A 24,516-nucleotide genomic window follows, 5' to 3' on the forward strand; every position below is an offset into this window, starting at 1 on the left:
TGGCAGCAATTTCCTGGCAATGCTTGCTCCTCTTAATTCCTGTTGACTATTTGAGAAATCTGCTACAGCAATACTACGTCTGTAGTTGAACTGCTTTCAAAATGTTATGCCAAAATTAAAATTCACCTAACACAATGTGGTACCACACTGATAATGCAGTCATTAATATAATAGGAGTGAGATGTTATCAATTTATTTAATATTTAACAATGGAAAGTGTAGATGTAGCTCAAAGCTATGAAGGGCAAGGTTGTTTTGATAATACAATAATTGTTAGAAAGGTGTCTTACATGCTGCACTTGATCTGAGTATATGCAAGGTTGAAATCATCATGTTTCTCCTTTGGAGAAAATAAATTCTGGGGTGATGGTCTTGTCTATTCTGTCATCCAATCTGCCAAAACAAAAGCAACCCAAGGCTTTATTCATCGAATCATGGTCAAATAATGAAAGAAGGGATACTCGAAGGGGGACTGTAAAAGGGGAGGGAATAGTCGAAGGTTGGGAGGTCATGGGAGGGAAGAGTCAGACGGAGTAGTCAAAGGGATGGAGCTGTGTCGTTAGAGGGAGTAGTTGGACCAGGGGCCGGTGCTTTTGGAAGGGGGAGCAGTGTCGGGGAGGAAATCTTTTTATTGATTATTTTGATACCTATAAGATTGGGATCTTGCAAATGAAGTTAGGATAGATGCTAAGCCAGATCCACATGAAATTAAACATACAGCTATTCTGTAGTCACTAAATTTTATAAATTCATCTTTGGACTGGGAGAATGGAAAAAGCCTTTTCAGATATCACCCACTGAGAATAAATTTGGTGGATCCCTACCAAATATTAATATTGTCATTGGTGATTGAGATTTGCACCACATGAATTCAACTCTCCAAACAGGAGAGTTTGAAAAAATGGAAGGAAAGGTCATTTGACGTGAATGCCAGGAAGTGGCCAGATAAAATTCCAATATAATTCACAATGTGACCACATGGCCAAAGAAGAAGAAAGAAAAAAAGAAGTGAACCGGTGTGGACTTGAAAGGCCAATATGGCCTGTTTCCGCTCCGTAAATGGTTATATGGTTATATTTGAGAAATGAAAAATGTAGCATTAGATTGTATGAGAATTCAGATCTGTCTACATGAACAATATATTGCGATAATTAGATTAGCCATCTGAATATTCCCCAGAATTTGTGATGTAAATCTATAATTTTTCCTTTGTGGTAATATCTTTGTTTTTTGTTATCTGTGTTGCACAATGTATATATGCACTAAAATTTATACTTGCTGCCGCTGAACAGGTATTTTAACAAAAACAAGTACAATAGTATATTTTAATTAAAAAGAGGCAATAAATACAAAATATAGATAATAAATATTCAGTTCTTGTTTTTTAAAAAAGTGATTTTTGTAATGGTGCAGTCAATCCTTTTGTGGTGTCAGAGCTGTCTACAATTAATTTAACGAGGGGAGATTCAAGAACTTAATAGCTGTTGAAAAGTGTACTTTAGCCTAGAGATGCTGGAATTCAAGCTTCTGTACCTTTCGTCTGAAGGTAGCAGTGAGAAGAGGTCATCAGGGTGATGGGGTTCCTTTGTGGTGTTTGGCTGCCTTTTTGAGGTAGTGCCTATTGTAGATGTGTTCAGTCGATGAGAGGTCATTCTCTCTCATTTACTGTGTTAGAATAGTTATGGGTAAAAGGGATTGTTGGGGTTTAGTGTAGGTTATACTTCACAAACAGTAACATTTCACAAAAGACATCTCATTTAAAATGCAAGAGCTTTGCTGAAGCTGGACATTGAGGCTCCGGTTGACTTTGCAGAAGCAATGATCTATTGTGTATGTGCAATAAAACCCAGACTCAGAGATGCTGATAAGATCTTTCAAAAATTGGGTTGGGAGCCCTGTCAGAATTCATTTGGTTTTTACAAGCAGAGAGAGAAAAAAACAAACAGGTAATTTCTCTTTTGGGAGAGAGATAGAGAGAAGTCAGTTCTACAGTAGCAGTTGAGGCTGCAAAATAGCAAGCTGGCAGACTTGTTGAAAACCCCATTTTAAAGATGGATTGTGAGTTCTGAGTTCAACCTGTTTCATCAGATGGGTGACACTAAAGAAAACCCTTGTAGTCCTTACAAGATGAAATGGCTGGTGAGAGTGTTTCTCTTGAAATAAGGGAAACAAGAGGAACTCTGTGGTGACCTGGAAGAAGAGGTTATCCTTTGGAAAACCCATGGTGGGGCAAGTTTCTTTGGCAAGACACTGAAGTGACTGATTGGAGGAAATCAGTGTGTGTGTGTGTCCAACGAGCAATGAATTTCTCTCTGAAACCAACAAGAACCTTCCTGAGCGATAACCATTTAACTTTTAAGCACTAGAGCCTGGTTTAGATTCATAAATGTTAAATTCTGTGCACAGTATGAGAATTGCCTGATACCAATGAACTAGGAGGAGTGAAACAGAGAACTTTCCTGATCAGGTACACATGCGCTTAGAATTAGAAGATGGTTAAGTTAATAGTAATAAGTTAAAATTTGATCTTGTTTAAAGAAAAATAAAAGCAACTTTAGTTTAAGTAAGCATTGTCTTGGTGAATTTCTACTGCTGCTGGGTTTTGGGCTCTGGGCTTGTAACAAGTGTCTTCTGCGTTCATGGGCATTTGAATCATCAAACCAGATATGATGCAACTAGACAGTACTTTTTTCCCCACAGTGCAACTGTAGAAGTTTGATAGAATATTCAATGACATGACAAATCTCAGAAAATAGAGGCATTGGTGAATCGCCTTCATGGTTGCCTCTGTGCTGATTCCAGGAGAGATCTTCTGAAATATGGATTCCCAGAAACTTGAAGGTTGTAACTCTCTATTTATGTCTCATCAAAGAATACAGGTGCCAACGTGACCAAAATATGGATTGCTTACCTGGGGCAAGAGGGAACCAGACATTTATCCTTAAATAGTACAAAGGAAAATTGGAACTGTATTCACTAGGTGTTTGTGACCCATTTTATAACAATTGCAACTGGCTCTCTCTCTCTCTCTCTCTCTCTCTCTCTCTCCAAGAGACTTTAATGTTTCTAGCCTTGCAACTATCAACTTGGCTGTGATTTCCAAACACGGGATGATCTACACAGCATAATTATTAAAAAAACCACCAAGTTATGCAATTATGCATGGCCTTTTCCATTCTCACTAAAGCATTTGTTTCATCAGTTGGGTGACACTAAAGAAGACTTCTGGAATTCTGTTATCACAGAAATTTGTGTCCGATTTATGGTTTGTCTACAATGATATCCAAACTGAGAAATTAACTAGTGGTCCACAATGGGACCATTCTCGTCCTCTGCACTGATAACTGACCAACAAGAGAGACCAGATATGGAGAAGTTTCTGGTTTTAATAAACCATTTATCCTTGCTGATTTATTAGCATAATGCAACTCCATGGCATTCTCAACTTCCAAGGTGATGTAGCTTCTTTAAAAATAGGTTATGCTGTCTTTATTCTATAGATTTTTGAATATCTGTCCTTTATAATGTACAATGTCATTCAAATATCTGTCTACTGATTACATTTTGGCAGTTTTCCAACTCTAGTTTTTTTTAATCTGCAAGGATATTGTTTTGCTCAAGGACTTGTAACCTTGAGCAAAGTAACTTGCTTTTGGAGTTTAGTTCGGTCACTAAAAAAAAATGTTTGTGCAGCTTAAGTAAGTTGGAACAGGAAATAATTTGAGTTCAGAATTTTCAAAGTCACTTCTTTGAAAGAACACTGTTTCAAGTTTTTCTTGAACAAAGCAAGAGGTAAAATTAATTTGTAACTCCCAGGTAGTATATTAGTCCATTGTACAAGAGGAATCCATTGTATTTATTAGTTGAAAAATGAAGATATCCCTCACAAGTCAAAGGGTAGCCATAGGTACCTGTATAGGCCCAAGCTATGCCTATTTTTTTTGTTGGCTATGTGGAGTAATCCATGCTACAAACCTACACAGGCAAGGCTTCTCAACTCTTCCTCCATTTCATTGATGACTACATTGGTACTGCCTCATATACTCATAATGAGCTTTGTCCACTTTGCTGCCAACTTCCACTCTGACCTCATTCACTTTGTCTATCTCTAGCAACACTCCCCGTTTTCTCATTCTCAGTCTCTGAATTCAAACTTTCTTCAAACCCATCAACTCTGACAGCTACCTCGACTACACCTCTTCACAGTCTGTCTCTTGTAAGAATTCCATTCTTTTCTTGCTATTTCTCCATTGCATCTGTTCCCATCACAATGTCTTTCATGCAAGATTATCCAAAATGTCCTCCAAAATAAAAGTGGCTTCCCCTATACTACAATCAACTTGGTCCTCACCCACATACCCTCCATTTCCCACACATCTTTCCTGGCTCCCTCTGCCCACATGTGCAATAAGGACAAGATTCTCTTTGTCCTCGTCTACAACCCCACCAGCCTCTACATCCAACATATCATCCACCTTCATTTTGCCACCTACTTCGTTATCACACCACCAGACACAAAATCCCCACTCCACCTTCTGCAGGGACTGCTCCTTGTCTACTCTTCCTTTCCCAGCCCCTACCCCTGTAACCACAAAAAATGTTAAACTGTGTCCAGTCCTCCTCCATCGCCACCATTCAGGAACCTAATCAGTCCTTCCAAGTGAAGCAACATTTCGCTTGTGAATCTGCAGGGTTTATCTTCTGCAACTGGTGCTTGCATTGTGGTCTTCCATTGTGGTCTCCTCTACATTGGAGAGACTGGACACAGACTCTGAGATTATTTTGTTGAGCATCTTTGTTTTGTCTCTGCTACAATAGTGGTGATCTCCCAGTGGCAACATATTTCATTTTGCTGCCCCAATCCCACAGTGACATATCTATCCATGGTCTCATGCACTGCCAGACTGAAGATCAGTAAATTGGCACCACAACACCTTGTATTTCCATCTGGACACTCTCCAACCAAATGGCATTAATATTGACATTTCTGGTTTGTGTTAGCCCCTATCCCATCTTCCCCCCCCCCCCTCCCTGTTCTGGCTGTGTTTTCCCTCTTTCCCCATCCCAGCTCTCGTTCCCCTTCCTTGGCCACCCCCCCTTGTCTCGCCCCCTCCTTGCCCCATCCCAGCCACCCCCCCCCTCACTTTCCCCTATCCCTTTCTCTCTGTCTCCTTTCTTCCAGGTGTGCATTAACAGAAACATCCCCCTACCCCATCAATTATCACCTTTCTCCTCCTGTCCTCTCCATGACAAATTGTCGCTTTTTACCTGTTGCCCTTTGCTCCTCCCCCTGCCCTTTCTACCCTCCATCCTCAGCCTTTTTATTCAGGTGCCTATCAGCACTTTTATACCATGAAGGGCTCAGGCCCAAAACATTGGTTCTATATCTTTACCTCTGTGGATGCTGTGAGATCTGCTGAGTTTCCACAGTATTTTTGTGGTTTTACATTCATGCTTTACAAAAAATGCTTATCTCATCCTGTTACTCTTCATAAATATTGAGCTTGATCAGTCTTGTGCTTGCCATTTGCATCCTCATAACTATAAGTCTGTTATTTTATGATTTAAATATAGGTTTTAAATATCAGTAAAGCTGACATGTTACTAAATTTTTTTACTTTGAAAAAAATTACTGGAGAATGCTTAAAGTTTATGAAGTCATTTTTTTATATAATGGATCCCAACCTGTAACTGAGAGTTTAAATCTAGAGTTTGAAATGCCAAAGCCAGTGAACCAAAGCTACTCCCATTTCTATTTTTTTTTTAAATTCTGTCAGAAATAAGAAATAATATGTGCTGGAAATGTGGAGTAAATCAAGCAGTAGTTGTAGAAATAGAGGTAATATTTCAAACATCCTTTATCAGAGAGTTGGGAATGTGTGAAAACAAGTTAATTTTTGTTGCTTTAATGTAGTTGTAACTTAGAGCCAAAGACTCGTACCTTTCCTGTGGTTTGGGTGTCCCGGGGTCCGCGGGCCTCTTCCCTTGGCCGTTCATGCGCGATTGGCTCTGATCTGGCAGCTTCATCTGGGACCAGCGTGTTCACCAGTATGCAGGTGCCATGGACTGGGTTGACGCATATGCACTCTACTCGACGTTGGGAGTGAGCGGTTGAAGCCAGTGCCAGCGTGTTTTTCAAGGAGCACGTGCGGGGTTTGCGTGCGTTTGAAAAGTAGGATCGTTAGCCCGCATCGTCAGTTGGGCTATCTGAGGAGGGGGGTTAGGCTTCGATATTTTCTGTCTACTGTTGCACAGAACATTACTCAGACATTAGAATGTAATGCGGTATGATCGGTATTTCACTAGAACGTAACTTCTATAGTAGTTTTTGCTATTGATATTGAACGTTAACAAAGACATTAACCCTTTTGTGTTTGTTAATGATGACTGTTTAAGAAAATTAATTTGTTACTGATGCATTCAAGAAATGCGTCACATACAAACTGGTCACTTAGCCTCCAAGCAACTTTTTTATTAATTGAAGTATATACATAGTAAGCTGTTTGAATATCAACAAAAATCAGTGCCACCTCTCCCAATGAGGTATTGGGGCATACAATCAAAGATTTATTCAGAGGAGAGATTTTTTAAATATATATTTCAATGGTGGAAAGTTCGGCTCGGGGACTTTGCAGTGCAGGCAGGTGTTTCAGGCACAGGTTCTTGGTAGCTGAAAATGTAGCCACTAATGCTAAAATATTGTACAAGGTTATTTCAGCTTGTACACATGGGTAGAGGCCGTACAAACTGGAACACTCTGAGTGGGTGACAGAGGTGAAAACACTCACAACATTTAAGAGGTATTTAGATGAGTACTGACCAAGGTTACAGACCAAGTATTGGTAAATAGGATTGGAATAGGTTGATAGTTGGCATGTAGTGGTGGGCTAAGGGGCCTGTTTTACTTCTGTGTGACAAAGAGAGGCAAGGTTGTTGATATGCACATTTGCAGCATCAAAACCAAGTGTTGTTTTATGGTAAAGGAGGAGGCCTTGTGATAAATTCACAAAGTCTTAGTAGCCTGATTCACTCTCCATTTTGTTATGCACTTGGTTCATATTTAAGTTTCATTCAAAATTCTTAAGACCTCATGTGCCTTAGAAATTATCTCTGTAACCTTGGCAGGGTGTTATTACAAGATGACATGATGGGAAGTATAGTTATGTGACAAGATTATATTTGCAGCTTCCTTTATAAATGTCAAATATGTAATGGAGGAAGTTTCCAGGAAATGGTTATTGTTAAAAGATTTCTTGCATTTTTGAATTATTTCAAGCACCTCAGTTCCAGAGCTAGTTATTGTAGTTATTTGTAATATTTTATTAACTCTGCAAATGTTTTTATTATGGATTTGGAAAAAACATTTGGCTTTTGAGGTGAAGTGGAAATAAATCTCCTTTGTAATATTTTACTAACTCTTTATTGTCCTTGGGAAAATGACAGTTCTTGGCTTTTGACAAGCTGAAGATATGAATTTTTCCATGCCAAGATGGGAGAGGAATTTCCATTATTCATACTGCTAATTCAGCTAACTAAAGAATAATTTAATTCCTCTTTCCCCAATAAAATTAATACACAGGGTAATTTTTTCCCCCGGTTGGAGAATTTAGACTAGGAGGTCACAGTCTCAGAATAGCCTGCTTCTCCATTAATAAGATTATGGGTGATCTGATTGTAATCTCAGCTCCAGTCAACCTGTGTTTAAAAATGTTATCCCCCTTGCTATCTGTCTCTGCCTTAATCATTGCTTCCACAGGTCTTTGAGAAAGAGTATTGCAAAGATGCATGTTACTGCCATTCGGGGTCATGGAAATACGGCCTTGAAGAATTCACAACCACCACTCAAAATTTTGAGATACAAAATAAAATTTACTCTCAAATCATTTATTTTGGAGGTTTTTTTCCATTTGTTTGTTGACACATCTTCACATTATGGAAAATGGCAATGTGCGCAGTTTTCCAGGAACACACTTCCCTGCCCACTTCACCCCCAATCAAAATGCAAGGGTTGCTTTTACAGTTGTCCAATAAATTTCCCCTTTATCTGTTTTAAGTGGATGACTCCCTATTTTCAGACTGATCCGTGGACAAGACCCCTCATGACCCTTTATGCTTCAATCAAGTCCCCACTCCAGCAAATACAAGCTTAGCCTTTCTGATCTTTCTTCACAAGACAACTCACCTATTTCAGATGTTAGCTTTGGGCTTCCAACATTAAATCCTTTAATAAGGAAAGCAATGCTGAGTCTCGGGAAGTGTTGAGAAAGAAATATGAATGTTAATTTCTGTTTTTCAAATGCAGATTAAGATATTTACTGTTAGGGGATGTCCTGTTCAACTAATTTAATTGAAAATTTTAAGATCTAACCATCTATTGAGGGCATTGCAGTCATGTAGTCTTCATTGACTTCACTCAGGCCTTTGACAAAGTCCCATATGGATGGAAAAGAAATTAACCCTTATGATCCAGGGCAAGTTAGCAAATTGGATTAAAAATTGCCTGGTAATAAGTGGCCAATTGAATGTTTGGAAGCCTATGACCAGTAGTGAACCCCAGAGATCAGTCCTGGCACCCTTACTCTTGCATGAATTAACACTTGTGTGAATATAGGAAGTTTGAGGATAAAGTTTGTAAATGACATGAAAGTGAGATGGTCATAGTTTATGGGATGATATGAGTGATGGACAGTTGTGCTTTAGGAGGACAAAGGTTGGTAGGAATGTACAATGAATGATGGGGCCTAGTAGGAATGTACAATGAATGATGGGGCCTAGAAGTATTGAGGAACAGAAACTTTTGTGTACAAATCCAAGATTCCAGAGATTGGAGCACAGATAAGAAATTGAGGTATGGAGGTATATTGGGATACTTGCTTAATTAGTCAGGGCATTGAATACAAGAGCAGAGAGATTACTATATTTTCCTGTCTTGTCCTTGTGGAATTAGATAGAATGCCAGCCATGAGCAAATGATGAGGAGTTGTAGTGTATCAGCAAGGCATGGAGAAAAATGGGCAATCAATATTCTGGGTCGGGACCTTTTTTTTAGATTGGGAAGGGAAGATACTACACAAAAGAGAGGTGTAGAGAAGGTTTGGAGAGAAACTGAGAGATAATGGGCAAGACAAGTGGAGAGGCCAATAGGGAAATGACTGATATAGATACAGAGTGGAGTTTAAGAGGAGAAACAAGTGCGGGAGTGGATAAAGGACAGATGGAAGATGGAACTTGTTGGGGATGGGGCATACCTGAAATTGGAAAATTCAGGGTTCATGCTCTTGGTTTTTAGGTTACCTAGGTGAAATATGATGGGTTATTTCTCCTTTTGTTTAGCCTTACCCTGGAAATGGATGAGGCCAAGGACAGTCAGGTCTTTGAGAGTTAGGACAAAATAATTGAAATTGTTGACAACTGGGAGTTCTCGCTCGTCCCTCCTGACAGGGAGCAGGTGCTCTGTAGTCACCCAATTTGCTTTTGGCCTCTCTGTAGAGGAGGCAGCATTGAGTGTACTAAACACAATAGACAAGGTTGGATGAGGTGCCTGTGGAACTCTGCCTCAGTAGGTCTTTATAGCCCTTTAAGGAGGTGAGGGGGAGATTAATGCTAATTAAAGCCTTGTCAACCAGTTTTTTGTTAAAGTCAAAAATGAGTTGATAATTTAACAAGAAAGATTGAAGTAACTAATTTTATTGTGGAAGTTGATGCTGGGAAACTTTTATTAATAATTTCCTCTGAATCATTAAAATCTGCACGATCTTAAATCTGTATGTTGAAATGATGCAGGATTTGTTTCCTTTCACTTGTGCACGTGGCAGAAAGAGAAGTAGTGTATGATGTAAATGTTGAGCAATATTATGAAGCCAAGTATTTTATTTGATCCTTCTGATTTCCAGAGGCTTTGCTTTGCAAGTACAGTGCAATTCTGATTATCCGAAATGGTCTGGATCAGGCCTATGGTGGATAAATGGATAACTGGTCATTTTTTTAAAAAACAGCCCAATAGCAACAGCAAATCACTTGGATCCCTGGATAGCGGAGCTCCCGATGCCAGATTCCCTACTCTGAATCCTTCTCAGGCCTACCGGTAGTAGAGCGAGGGGAGGATTCTGAGTTGGCGATGGGAGCTCCAGTCTGCTGAGCGGAGGGAATGCCACTGAGCTGAGGTCCTGCTCCTGCCCAGGAAGCTGCTCTCCTTGATGACCCTGGGACAAGGGATTCTTCTGACTGCTTGCGGCTGGGAGACAGGCATGCAGATTGAGAAGGAGAGTTGGAGAGAAAAATCAATAGGGGAAAGTAAAGAAGAAATGGAAAGAGATAGGGGAGAGAGTTGCCTGAAACTAGGATAATTATCATTCTAATTTCATGTTGGATGAATTTTTTTTCAACCTGTGAGGTCCTTTCATCTCCAAAAACATTTTGGATAAATGAAGATTTCTGATTTGTTTCAGATATCCACATTTATTTGAAATTTTTAAAAAAAAATTTAGATAAATGAGGATTTCAGAGAATTCAATTTTGGATAATCGGAGTTGTACTGTATAAACAGGGATTTGGGGGAATCTCAAATATCCCAGAATTACTTGAAATGTTGTTAATGGAACTTTGGTCCTAGCTGTTGAATTCTGACTTTTCATGTCATTGTATTCATGAGATTATTGGAACATGGTGCAGATTTGTTTCTTAAAATATTTAGTAATGCATGCAACATGTGTCAGCACCTTGTAGTCTGTATAAGCCGGTGTGTAAGACGACTCTTGTATAAGCTGACCAGCCCCCACCCCTGGAGTTTCCACTTGCTATTTAGGTTTTGAACTATACTCACTGTACAAGCTAACCCCACGTCTGGCACTTACCACTGATGCTGTCACAATATTTTAAAAGCAAATTACCCAGTAAAGGTTTAAATTGAATTGACATTTTAAAAATAATCCATCATTGGTTCTTTTGTACTTGGAATATAAGACATCCCCTGGTTATGGGGTGACATTTTTAAGTTTCAAGTCTCTTGTACGCCGATAGATATGGTATTTTGCTAAGATCAAGGCAGATGTGTCAGAAGGGAACATAATCTTTTTTGACAAAGAAAAATCCAGATTGCATCATTTATTGGACCTTTTGGTGTCCTCTCAGTACTGTTTTTAAACAGTCTCCTTCATCTGTTTAAATTTTAATTGTAGTTTATGGAAAAATCTGAAAGTGTGACCTCTGCAGGTCAGCCATTTTTAACAACTGTGGCCATAGCAGCCTTGGGTCGCATGAAAGAAAAACACTTGTATTGTTGCATGTTTCCTCATGTCCTTGATAAAATTGCTTACTCTGTTGGAAACTCACCCTGACATCCTGCTAAGTAAAAACCATAATTTAAAAGTACAAATTTCATTGACCATTTCCTGTGCATATTTCTCTGTGGGCCAATTTGGAGCTAATAAACAAGATTACAGATGATACAATGTCCACTGTCTTGGTTGGAAGAGGTGGGCATTGGTGGTGGTGGGAAATAATTTGTCAGAAGAAAATGAAACCATATTTATACCCAGAAAAACAACAATTTGGAAGTTATTCTTGATTTAATATGATATTGACTTGAGAATGAGATGAGAGCAGAACTAACAAATGTCTCATCACTTCACAGAGAGGAAGTTCAGGAGAATTGTGTTCGTTGGAAGAAAAAGTTTACTTTCATCTGCAAGATGAGTGCAAATCCAGCAACTGGTGTACTGGATCCTTGTATTTGCAGAGTATCTGTACGTAAGGCAAGTATCTTGGAAATCCAGACTTTTCTAAGTGAATTCTTATACTCACATTTTTGTTTCGGGCAAATATTTTTTGTATGAAAAGGCATTATTTAAGTATGTTGCGCAATGTTCAAGAGTAGTGAATTTCAGTTGATTGAGATAAACTGTGTTAGAACCATACAACGCTACACCCTAAAGCCATGTCCTCTTGTATTTATTTCTCCTAATCTCAGTGGAAAGAGCCTACTCTTCTTGCTCTGTCTATACCCCTGGTAATTTTGTAAAACTCTGTCAAATCTCCCCTTATTCTTCTTCATTCTAAGGAATAAAGTCCAAACCTGTTCAAAGATTTTTACTCAACAATTTTCTTTTCCCATATTTTTGCCCTTGTACAATATTATTGCATGATGAACTTCAATTCATACTATAGAACATTGTAGTACAGACCATTCAGCCCACAATGTTGTGCTGACCAATGTAAACTTACTCCACAACGATTTAATCCTTCCATATCTCACACCCATAAACCTCTATTTTTCTTGCATCCATGTGCCTGTCTTTTGAATGGTCCTATTGGATTAGCCTTGACCTCAACCACCATCCCTGGCAATGCATTCCTGGCACCCACCACACTGTGTACATACTAAAAAAACTTACCCCTGGCATCCCCCCTAAACTTTCCTCCCTTCACCTGAAATAGATGTCCTTTGGTATTTGCTATTATCACCTTGCTGGCTGGGAACCCTATCTTAGTCCCTCACAATCTTTTTTTACCTCAATTAAACCACCTCTCATCCTTCCTTGTTTCAAAGAGAATAACCCTAGCTCTGTCAACCTTGTTTCATAAGACATGTTATCCATTCCAGGCTATTTCCTGGGGAATCTCCTTTGCACCCTAAAGCATCTACATCCTTCCTGTAATGAGGTGGCCAGAACTGAACACAATATTCCAAGTATGGTCTAACCAGGGTTCTGTAGAGCTGCAACATTCTTCGACTTCTGAACTCAATCTCCCGACTAATGAAGACCAGCACACCACATATCTTCTAAACCACCCTATCAACTTGCATGGCAACCTTGAGGGATCTACGAACTTGGACCCCAAGATCTTTCTGTTCCTCCACACTGTTAAGAATTCTGCCATTAACCACATGCTCAGCCTTCAAATTCAATCTTCCAAAGTGCATCACTTCACACTTACCCACTTCTCTACTCAACTCTGCATTTTGTCTATTATCCTGTTGTAACCCAGGATAACCTTCTAGACAATTCACAACACCTTCAACCTTTGTATCATCTGCACACTTACCCACTTCTTTGACCGAGTCATTTGTAAAAATCACCAGAGCAGGGATCCCAGAACTGATCCCTGTGGAAGAAGGAAAACACTGAAATCTGTAGACACCATTGTTGAAGTTAAAACACAATTCTGGAGAAATTCAGCAGGTCGAGCAGTGTCCTTTATAGAGCAAAGGTAAAAATACATAATCGGTCTAGGGCTTGAACACATCTGGTCACCGACCTCCAGGCAGAATACTATAACTACTACTACTGCCTGTTGCTTTTTTGCAGGCAAGTCAATTCTGAATCCAAACAGTAAAGATTCCTTGGATCCCATCTCTTATGACTTTCTGTATGAGCCTACCTTGAGGGATCTTGTGGAACACCTTTATTAAGATCCATCTACACCAAATCTACCACCTTACACTGAAATCATTACATTGTAATAAACACCAATCTTGCATTAAAAGAGCCTAGAAAAGTTGGGGCTGGAACATTAGCTTTTTATGATGAGCAATTATTACTGCTAACTCCTAAAAATTAACTTTTGTGTGGAATACCTCAGGAAAAATGCTTTGGGTTTCTATTTTGTTAAAGCAATGTTATTATTTTTCTTTTCTCTCTCACCTTGTCTGCTGTGTAATCCAGACTTTACTTCACTCTCTGCAACAAATTCAATGGAATTTATATACTTTATTAAAAACTTCTGAATTTGTGTAAGGAACCGTGAGGATTCTTCAGTGCAGTTAAAGAACCTTTCAACTATGTCACTGATTTGTTAGCTCCACAGTTTGCATGACAAACAAAGCACTGGCATGGAAGTGCACGTTGTAGCTATCTTCACTGAAGTTCTCAATGTCTGGGCAATTGTATGCCAGGTGAATGGTGAAAGATATTTGTTTACCATACTGGAGGGAACTGTGAGACATTCTAACTTTCAGACAAAAATGACTGTCAAATATTGAGATACAGAAGATTCCAATCTGTTACATATTGTTCAGTTAATTTTGTAAGTACACAGTTTTATGCTCTTCAACTCTTCCAAAACCTTTTTATTCTCAGTAAATAGTGTTAAAATGGAGTGAATTTTCTGTAGTAAAATTTTAATGCTGTTAAAGAAAAATTCAGCGCTGTCACATTCTTGTTTATGGACTGCACATTTCAGATGTTGTGCGTGGCTTTGAGAATTTTGTTGCACCTCCCAGATTTGACTCCTTTATTTTAAACTTTGCTCTCAAAGTTTTTGCTCTAAAGAGATGTTGATAGACTGGAATAGATAACATTTTCTTTGATTATCCTTTTCCATTCTTCACCTAGTAAATATGCATCACCTTTTTATAGTTTCGTGTAAAATTAACTAGGATGGTTCTAGAGCTCTTTCAAGCACCTAACATACACTGGGAACCTTTCATATGCCCATAAAACTAAGACTGGAGATGTCAAACATTAAATATTAATTGTTCTATTTTCTTGCAGGAACTGAAAGGTGGAAAGGCGTTCTCCAAGGTAATGTACCTCCTGCAAATAATGGCATATAGGCCATATGTAGGGGTTCATTTGGTCAGGATGTTGGCATTATGAAATTTCAAGTCCGTGAGAAACAAAATGTGCATTTGTCAGGAGTCAGTCTATCATATCTGTTCCCACTCTTTTCAGTTATTTTTTTGCCTGAACTTTCTATTCCCAAATCAATTGCAAATACTGCTTTCAAAACTTCTCACTCTGGTCAGATGTTTGTGGGTTTGAGTCCAATCTGACCATGAGCACATAATCACTATCGATACTTCAGTGCAGTACTGAGTGAATAGTGTGCTTTGCATAGTGTTTAACTGGATCATCGTCTTCATGTTCCTTTTGTTTTGGCAGACATTAAAGATGCCACAGAGTAGCTGGTTATCCTAATTTATCACAGATTTGTATTGTTATTGATCACTTAATTGCTTTTGTAATAAATATGAAATATAATTGCTTCTCCCTTATTTGTAGAATCCAATTTTGGAAAAATGTGAAGCCTGCATTTTCAATCATTTTATACAAGTCAACTCTGATTCTAATATTTAGAAAAATATTGTAAATTTGAAAATAAGTACACTTTGTTTCCTCATCAGATTAGCTGTGAGGTTAATATATGAAGTAGATCATGAAAAATAAGCCATACACACTGTCGCCTTGCTATTCACCAAGATTTGGAACTCCTTGTACTTTGCTTCTTTGGATAAAAACGTTCCTATTCACAAAATATATGGTAATCTAATTAATGTTCCCCATTAATACTAAATCACTTTCCATTAACCTCAAAAGGGATTAATTGAATTGTCCTTCATCAATGTAGTCTTCAACAGTGACATACCATATTTGATAGCATATAGGACCCACTATTTTTCCCAAAAATATCCCCCAGGTGTTGTATGTGAAGTTGAAATTTGGGTGATAATGGTGAGTAATGCTGTCAGTGATCATGGTCACTGTGTGGCTCCCTAGCATCACCGCCATCTATCGTCGTGGGCCGTCGGGGAGAGCGGAGCAGTGGGATCAGTGTGGGGGCTGGTGGTGGTGTCTGAAAACTCCTGGTAGCACGCTTTTGGTCCCCACACCGATCCCACCACCCTGCTCTCCCCCCTCCGACAGCCCGCCACACCAACCCCACTGCCCTCCTCCCCCCCCCCCCCCCCCCCCCACAGCCTGCCACCAGTCCCCACCAGTGCTCTCACCAACCCACTTCCCTCCCCCCCACCCCCATCCCGGGAGAGAGCTGGGTAGGAGGACGAGCTCGGGGACCGGCAACAGCAGTTTGTTTTAATATAATGTTTTCTGCTTTTGCTGGTTTTGTTTTCTCTTGCAATTATGACAACAGGAAATTAAAAAAAAATACTGCTGTAATTTACATGTTTTGTCCAAGTGTTTTTACTACTATATTGTAGTTATATATTTCAAAAACATTAAATGCTTAACTGTACATACACTAAGAAAAATTCTTAATATTCCCTGCTGAAATGGAGGGGTCTTGAATACACATGGGTTTTGTGTGCCATCAAATACAGTAATTTCTACCAGTTAATACAGTCACTATGGTGAGGCTGTACAATGGCAGTTGATGCAAATGCACATTTTACAGTACTTTGACCATGACCTCATCTGGTTATTGGATACAAACCATGTTTGTCACAGAATTTCAAAGGGTCATGTTGCAACAAATATGAGTAATCTTGAAATGTCTCATCCATGTCGGAAAGCAAAGCATAAATACCCATCTGGAAGCAGACTCTTCCTAAGCAGATTTTGAGGATATCTTTTAAATATTTTTGAAAAATTATTTAAGGCTGTAGTTGTTTACATGTTAATTAAACAAGACTAGTTATAGAGACCAAGGGAGAGGAGGGTTTCCACGATACATTTTTTTTCAGTACTATTTCCATGTAGAGCAGGTATTTTAAATTTGGTCTGATGTTTCAAGTAATTCTATGCTAGAATATTCTGTGCCAATGTGAACTTTAATCTGAGGTCTTGCTGGACTTTTATTTTTCCTTTTCTCGAATATAGCCTTCCCCTCATTTATTTAGAAAAATATACACATGCTTAATTATGTTTTTTCTGCTGTTCTCCTTAATAAACATTTTAAACTTGTCAGTTATTTCTGATTTTGGATTTGGCCTGACCTTGCAGCTTCCAAAGTGATGCAGTTTTAAATTCGGAATTTTAAAATTTTCAATTTTCAGTTTATTTTTCATTGTTCAGAGATTGTAGGTTAGTTTTCACTGTTGCTTGCCTCAATAAAAATGTGCAGTGCATTTTGTTGATTAATCTTTCCTGTTACAGATGCATTGCTTCACTGTACTTTCTGGGAAAGGTGTGCATGTTTGTAGAGATAAGTGGTCAAGCAGTTTTACTGCGATTGGAAATCACTTGTTGTACGATGAAAAATATGAGGTCATCTCCAGTAATGGTAGTTGTCATCATAATATTTTGGGAAAACAGTTAAGAAAATCTTGTGCTTTAGTGTCGTAATGAAGATAAATTACTTATCATTTAATTAGGCTTTGTTGTCCACAAGCACTGTTTAGAATAATTATGGTAATCCTTGTTTTTTTAAATTTGCAGCTTGGGTTTGCTGATCTCAATTTAGCGGAGTTTGCAGGGTCAGGCTCCACTGCACGTTGCTGCTTATTAGAGGGTTATGACACCAAGAATACTCGGCAGGACAACTCCATCCTTAAGGTACAGTCTCTAATAGAGGACATTCATATTTTAAATTTTTTAAAAGAAAACTATTTTCATGTTTAAACCAAAACCTCAGCAATTGTAAGTAAATGTTTATAAAATCATTCAGTTTCTTGTAAAATCAAGGCAGGTCCTCAACCTTGCCCAGTTGTCTGTCTGAACCCCTCTCCACACAACTCCCCACCCCCTCAAACCCTTTGATTTCCTTGAGTATATTAAGCGGCAACTGAATTTCTAAACTTGATGGAAGTATTGATGCCTAAAGATTCACAAACTTTAGAGTTGGGGTAAAAAAAAAGTAACACACCATTAATCCAGAGCTAAAACATCTTATCTCTGGAAGATAGCCAGAGGAAATGGCAGCTAAAGATTTACTTCCTGTGCATAAAAATCTTGTATGTTCCTTGTCTCTCAGTCTTCTGAATTCCAATTCCATAGGAAAAAATTTACAGTAAAACCTCGTAGGAACGCACTAGTTGTGGTCCAAGATTTCATACCGCATTACAGCCAAATTGCGGAACAGATGCACATATGTCATGATTCAGGAAGCAGGAAAACAGAATTTAAGCCCACCCGAATTGTGCTGCTGTATACACCCCCACCCCATTCCAGTTGTGCTGCGGGTCTCCCCCCTCACCTGCCTGACTCGCACTGCCTGTCCCCCCCCTGGACAGAAGAGTCCATTTTTGAGTTTGTGGATGTTAGCCTGGCATCCTAAAATCAATGACAAGGGGCTCCGCCCGCCCCCTCTCGCCCTCTTCCGCCCGCCCCCTCTCGCCCTCTTCCGCCCGCCCCCTCTCGCCCTCTTCCGCCCGCCCCCTCTTCCGCCCGCCCCCTCTCGCCCTCTTCCGCCCGCCCCCTCTCGCCCTCTTCCGCCCGCCCCCTCTCGCCCTCTTCCGCCCGCCCCCTCTCGCCCTCTTCCGCCCGCCCCCTCTCGCCCTCTTCCGCCCGCCCCCTCTCGCCCTCTTCCGCCCGCCCCCTCTCGCCCTCTTCCGCCCGCCCCCTCTCGCCCTCTTCCGCCCGCCCCCTCTCGCCCTCTTCCGCCCGCCCCCTCTCGCCCTCTTCCGCCCGCCCCCTCTCGCCCTCTTCCGCCCGCCCCCTCTCGCCCTCTTCCGCCCGCCCCCTCTCGCCCTCTTCCGCCCGCCCCCTCTCGCCCTCTTCCGCCCGCCCCCTCTCGCCCTCTTCCGCCCGCCCCCTCTCGCCCTCTTCCGCCCGCCCCCTCTCGCCCTCTTCCGCCCGCCCCCTCTCGCCCTCTTCCGCCCGCCCCCTCTCGCCCTCTTCCGCCCGCCCCCTCTCGCCCTCTTCCGCCCGCCCCCTCTCGCCCTCTTCCGCCCGCCCCCTCTCGCCCTCTTCCGCCCGCCCCCTCTCGCCCTCTTCCGCCCGCCCCCTCTCGCCCTCTTCCGCCCGCCCCCTCTCGCCCTCTTCCGCCCGCCCCCTCTCGCCCTCTTCCGCCCGCCCCCTCTCGCCCTCTTCCGCCCGCCCCCTCTCGCCCTCTTCCGCCCGCCCCCTCTCGCCCTCTTCCGCCCGCCCCCTCTCGCCCTCTTCCGCCCGCCCCCTCTCGCCCTCTTCCGCCCGCCCCCTCTCGCCCTCTTCCGCCCGCCCCCTCTCGCCCTCTTCCGCCCGCCCCCTCTCGCCCTCTTCCGCCCGCCCCCTCTCGCCCTCTTCCGCCCGCCCCCTCTCGCCCTCTTCCGCCCGCCCCCTCTCGCCCTCTTCCGCCCGCCCCCTCTCGCCCTCTTCCGCCCGCCCCCTCTCGCCCTCTTCCGCCCGCCCCCTCTCGCCCTCTTCCGCCCGCCCCCTCTCGCCCTCTTCCGCCCGCCCCCTCTCGCCCTCTTCCGCCCGCCCCCTCTCGCCCTCTTCCGCCCGCCCCCTCTCGCCCTCTTCCGCCCGCCCCCTCTCGCCCTCTTCCGCCCGCCCCCTCTCGCCCTCTTCCGCCCGCCCCCTCTCGCCCTCTTCCGCCCGCCCCCTCTCGCCCTCTTCCGCCCGCCCCCTCTCGCCCTCTTCCGCCCGCCCCCTCTCGCCCTCTTCCGCCCGCCCCCTCTCGCCCTCTTCCGCCCGCCCCCTCTCGCCCTCTTCCGCCCGCCCCCTCTCGCCCTCTTCCGCCCGCCCCCTCTCGCCCTCTTCCGCCCGCCCCCTCTCGCCCTCTTCCGCCCGCCCCCTCTCGCCCTCTTCCGGCCGCCCCCTCTCGCCCTCTTCCGGCCGCCCCCTCTCGCCCTCTTCCGCCCGCCCCCTCTCGCCCTCTTCCGCCCGCCCCCTCTCGCCCTCTTCCGCCCGCCCCCTCTCGCCCTCTTCCGCCCGCCCCCAATCGCCCTCTTCCGCCCGCCCCCAATCGCCCTCTTCCGCCCGCCCCCTCTCGCCCTCTTCCGCCCGCCCCCTCTCGCCCTCTTCCGCCCGCCCCCTCTCGCCCTCTTCCGCCCGCCCCCTCTCGCCCTCTTCCGCCCGCCCCCGCTCGCCCTCTTCCGCCCGCCCCCGCTCGCCCTCTACCGCCCGCCCCCGCTCGCCCTCTACCGCCCGCCCCCTCTCGCCCTCTTCCGCCCGCCCCCTCTCGCCCTCTTCCGCCCGCCCCCTCTCGCCCTCTTCCGCCCGCCCCCTCTCGCCCTCTTCCGCCCGCCCCCTCTCGCCCTCTTCCGCCCGCCCCCGCTCGCCCTCTACCGCCCGCCCCCGCTCGCCCTCTACTGCCCGCCCCCTCTCGCCCTCTACCGCCCGCCCCCTCTCGCCCTCTACCGCCCGCCCCCTCTCGCCCTCTACCGCCCGCCCCCTCTCGCCCTCTACCGCCCGCCCCCTCTCGCCCTCTTCCGCCCGCCCCCTCTCGCCCTCTTCCGCCCGCCCCCTCCCGCCCTCTTCCGCCCGCCCCCTCCCGCCCTCTTCCGCCCGCCCCCTCCCGCCCTCTTCCGCCCGCCCCCTCCCGCCCTCTTCCGCCCGCCCCCTCCCGCCCTCTTCCGCCCGCCCCCTCCCGCCCTCTTCCGCCCGCCCCCTCCCGCCCTCTTCCGCCCGCCCTCTTCCGCCCGCCCCCGCCCTCCCTCTTCCGCCCGCCCTCTTCCGCCCGCCCTCTTCCGCCCGCCCTCTTCCGCCCGCCCTCTTCCGCCCGCCCTCTTCCGCCCGCCCTCTTCCGCCCGCCCCCGCCCGCCCGCCCCCGCCCGCCCTCTTCCGCCCGCCCCCGCCCGCCCTCTTCCGCCCGCCCCCGCCCGCCCTCTTCCGCCCGCCCTCTTCCGCCCGCCCCCTCTCGCCCTGTGTGACTGTCCCCTCCAATTCTGCACTACCGTCTCTCTCAATTCATAGAGCTTCTTTCCCAAATCACCTCAGCCTTATTTTTTTTCTGTCTTCTCGTCCATATCATCCTATGACCTGTTGGCCTGTGCTTCTCCCCCACCCCTTATCCTCTCCTCCACCCACCTTTTTGTTTTGGGGCATTGCCTGCTTTTTGCTTGTATCTTGACTTTGGTTTCAGGCCAGAAACGTTCTTTGCTTCCTTCAGATGCTGCGTTACCTGCTGAGATTTTGCAGTAATTTTGTATATTACACTTTGTGTAAGATTTCAGTTTTGCTTCCATTTCAGCCGACCAAATAGTTTAAAGCTTGGGCATTTTTATATTACAAAATTGTATCGGACAATCTCCTCATCCCAGGAATAAATCAAGCAAATTTTAATTGCTCTGAGGTAATGTACTCCTCCTCTGAAAAGGAGACCACACAATGCCAGGTAATCAGAGGTAGTCATAATAAAGCTCTCCACAATTGCAGCATGAATTCCTTTGCTTCTGTCTCCTTGGAATAAAGGCTGGCATACATGTTGTTCCTGCATGCTAACTTGTTGCATTTCAGGTACCTGGACACCAAATTGTGCTAACAAGTGCTTTGCTAGATGGAGTCTATAATGCAGAACTTTTTTTCAAATTTTTTATTTTTCACACTATGAACCATATTAACCAAAATACACACAAACATTTCCCTCTTGAATATTCACAGTGTCATTTTCCCCCCTCCCTCCTTCCCACCCCCTCTCTACCCACTAAATGTTCAACATATACAATACAATAAACCCATTAAACAATGTCATCACACAATGAAAATAAGAAAATTGTGTCATCTACTTTTACACACTGATCAATTCATTTCGTCGTTTTCTCATTCTATCATTTTAGGGGGTGGAGGTCCGCGGTAAGCGCTTTCTGTTGTGTTCCATGTACGGTTCCCAAATTTGTTCAAATAATGTGACTTTATTTTTTAAATTATATGTTATTTTTTCCAATGGAATACATTTATTCATTTCCATGTACCATTGCTGTCCTCTCAGGCTCTCTTCTGATTTCCAGGTTGACATTATACATTTTTTTGCTACAGCTAAGGCTATCATAATAAATCTTTTTTGAGCTTCATCCAATTTGAGGCCTAATTCTTTACTTATTATTTAGAAGAAAGATCTCTGGATTTTTCGGTATGTTGGTTTTTGTGATTTTATTTAATACCTGATTTAGATCTTTCCAAAACTTTTCCACTTTCTCACATGCCCAAATTGCATGTACTGTTGTTTCCGCTTCCTTCTTGCAGCAAAAACATTTATCTGATACTGTTGGGTCCCATTTATTTAACTTTTGGGGCGTGATATATAGCTGTGTAAACAATTATATTGTATCATGCGTAACCTCATGTTTATTGTATTTCTCATAGTTCTGGAGCAGAGCTTTTCCCATTTTTCATTTTTTATCTTTATGTTTAGATCTTGTTCCCACTTTTGTTTGGGTTTACAGCTTATTTCATCCTTTTTCTCTTGCAGCTTGATGTACATGTTTGTTATAAATCTTTTAATTATCATTGTGTCTGTAATCACATATTCAAAGCTGCTTCCTTCTGGTAACTTCAGCCTGCTTCCCAATTTGTCTTTTAAGTAGGTTTTCAGTTGGTGGTATGCAAACATTGTACCGTGAGTTATACCATATTTGTACTTCATTTGTTCAAAAGATAATAAATTATTTCCCAAAAAACAATTTTCTATTCTTTTGATCCCTTTTCTCTCCTATTCTATAAAGGAAAGGTTATCTATTGTGAAAAGGATTAGTTGATTTTGCGTCAATAATAATTTTGGTAGTTGGTCATTTGTTTTATTCCTTTCTACGTGAATCTTCTTCCAAATGTTGAGCAGATGGTGCAGTACTGGTGAAATTCTATGTTGCACCAGTTTTTCATCCCAATTATAAAGTATATGTTCTGGTACCTTCTCCCCTATTTTATCTAGCTCTAACCTGGTCCAATCTGGTTTTTCCCTTGTTTGATAAAAATCTGATAGATATCTTAATTGTGCTGCTCTATAATAATTCTTAAAGTTTGGTAGCTGTAAGCCCCCTTGTATGTACCATTCTGTTAATTTATCTAGTGCTATCCTGGTTTCCCCCCTTTCCATAAGAATTTCCTTATTATTTTCTTTAGCTCATTGAAGAATTTCTCTGTTAAGGGAATTGGTAACGATTGAAATAGGTATTGTATCCTTGGGAAGATATTCATTTTAATGCAATTTACCCTTCCTATCAGTGTTAGTGATGAATCTTTCCAATGTTCTAAGTCATCTTGTAATTTCTTCATTAATGGCTGATGATTTAATTTGTATAGATGGCCTAGATTATTAACTAGTCTAATACCTCGGTATCGGATTGCTTGTGTTTGCCATTTAAATGGTGATTCTTTCTTAGTGCAGAACTTCTTGAAGAAATATTGCACAGTGGACAACAGATCACTCTGCCGTTGGAGTGCAAAGGAAGCAAAATACCCTTAAACTTGCAATGCATACCATATTGCCATCGTATAGGAAAACTCATGTATAGGACCCAGGAATTTCCACCTAAAGTGTTGGTTTTGAGTGATATCCTTTGATTAAATGACTCCTCTCCCAAATCGCTGACCAGTGGATGTTGTTAAAAGCAAATCACAATATTTTAATAATAAATTACACTGTGCCATGTAAAGGTTTCAATTTAATTTGGATATTTTAAAATGAACCACAGTCAGCTCTTGTAATAGGCCATTTAAAGCCTGTACAGAGCCAATGGCAGTCAGACTGGGCAGATAAGCCTCGCAGAGGAGCACTGAAACTTCGTAAATAGCTAACATGGCATGTGCAGGATTGCATCAGAGCCAGCACTGCTGAGACTTCACCATTGACATATCATTTTAGCCCTCGCATATAGGATGACCTGATTTTCAGGTGAAATTTTGAAGTTTCAAGGATCATCCTATATGGCACCATATATAGTAAAAGGGTAGAATACACTTAATTAGTTAGTGATTCCAGAGAGAAGCACCAGCTAACTGTAGCTTATGTGTCAGCTTGTTATGGATCTCTGCACCTGCGTGGTAACATTTGTGCATTCCACAACATACTTTTGTTATTTCTCATTGGAAACTATTTCTCTTTGCAGGTCACAATAGGTATGCAACTGTTGTCAGGAGATCCTTGCTTCAAAACGTAAGTATTTTTAGTGCTCATTTTATTTTGTGAATTCAGTACAGATTAACAAAGAAAACAGCTGGTTGGTGTTGCCTTTAAGGACAATTATGCTCCCTTTGTTTTATTCTCTCCTTCAAAATGTAACTCATTGCCACAGCTCAAATATCTGAAATGCAGTACTCTATTTGGGATGTTTTGTAGGGCAATTTACCAGCACAGAAAACCAATCCCATGAGCTCATTTAAATTTTTGTTTTAATTAATATGAATCAGCAATTGATGGGATCTGTAGAAATGTATTTGTATTTTGATACTGTCTTGCAGTGCACAGATCCTAACTCTAAATGTGTTACAAAACATGAAAGTCTGCAGGCAATGTAAATGTAGTAAAAACACAAAAATGCTGGAGAAACTCTGCAGACCACGCAGCATCTATAATGGACACTGCGTGACCTGCTGAGTTCTTCCAGTGTTTTTGTTTTATCCTTGTGTTGCTCCTACTCTTTCTGAGCACTTCAACTAATTACTCATAAAATGTGTTTTCCCAGGTGCTTTATATTTTTAGACAAACAAAAGAGCACAAGTTGAATCCCGGTTCAAAGGCTGCTTTATTCGCAATCATGCAGTACTTGGGCTCTAACTATCTAACAATGTTGCAATCACTATCCATCACACTTTGGGCTAGTTACGGACATATTTACTGGACTCACGCAACCCACGGTTCTCTCCTTTTCACGAATATTAGTCTCCTATCTCAGTTAGGGTCATATTGTCTTCACTCCCTTGGTTGGAGTATCTGGCTCTGGATCTCGTTGACTTCACTGCTGACCACCAATCGCATAGGAAC

The 24,516-nt window shown here is 42.7% G+C and overlaps 1 protein-coding gene across 5 annotated transcripts in view; it reads left to right on the forward strand.

The window, feature by feature from the left end:
* The window catches only part of LOC138754260 (early estrogen-induced gene 1 protein-like), a 145,921-nt gene that overhangs the window by 63,489 nt on the left and 57,916 nt on the right, over window positions 1-24,516 (forward strand). For all 5 annotated transcript variants that reach the window (XM_069918210.1, XM_069918221.1, XM_069918232.1 and 2 more), the window contains 4 exons: window positions 11,633-11,753; window positions 14,493-14,522; window positions 17,115-17,231; window positions 23,642-23,688. In XM_069918210.1, the coding sequence (XP_069774311.1) occupies window positions 11,633-11,753; window positions 14,493-14,522; window positions 17,115-17,231; window positions 23,642-23,688 (315 nt within the window). The remainder of the gene's footprint in view (window positions 1-11,632; window positions 11,754-14,492; window positions 14,523-17,114; window positions 17,232-23,641; window positions 23,689-24,516) is intronic.

This window comes from Narcine bancroftii, chromosome 1 (assembly GCF_036971445.1).
Source record: "Narcine bancroftii isolate sNarBan1 chromosome 1, sNarBan1.hap1, whole genome shotgun sequence".
Taxonomy (NCBI): Eukaryota; Metazoa; Chordata; class Chondrichthyes; order Torpediniformes; family Narcinidae; genus Narcine; species Narcine bancroftii.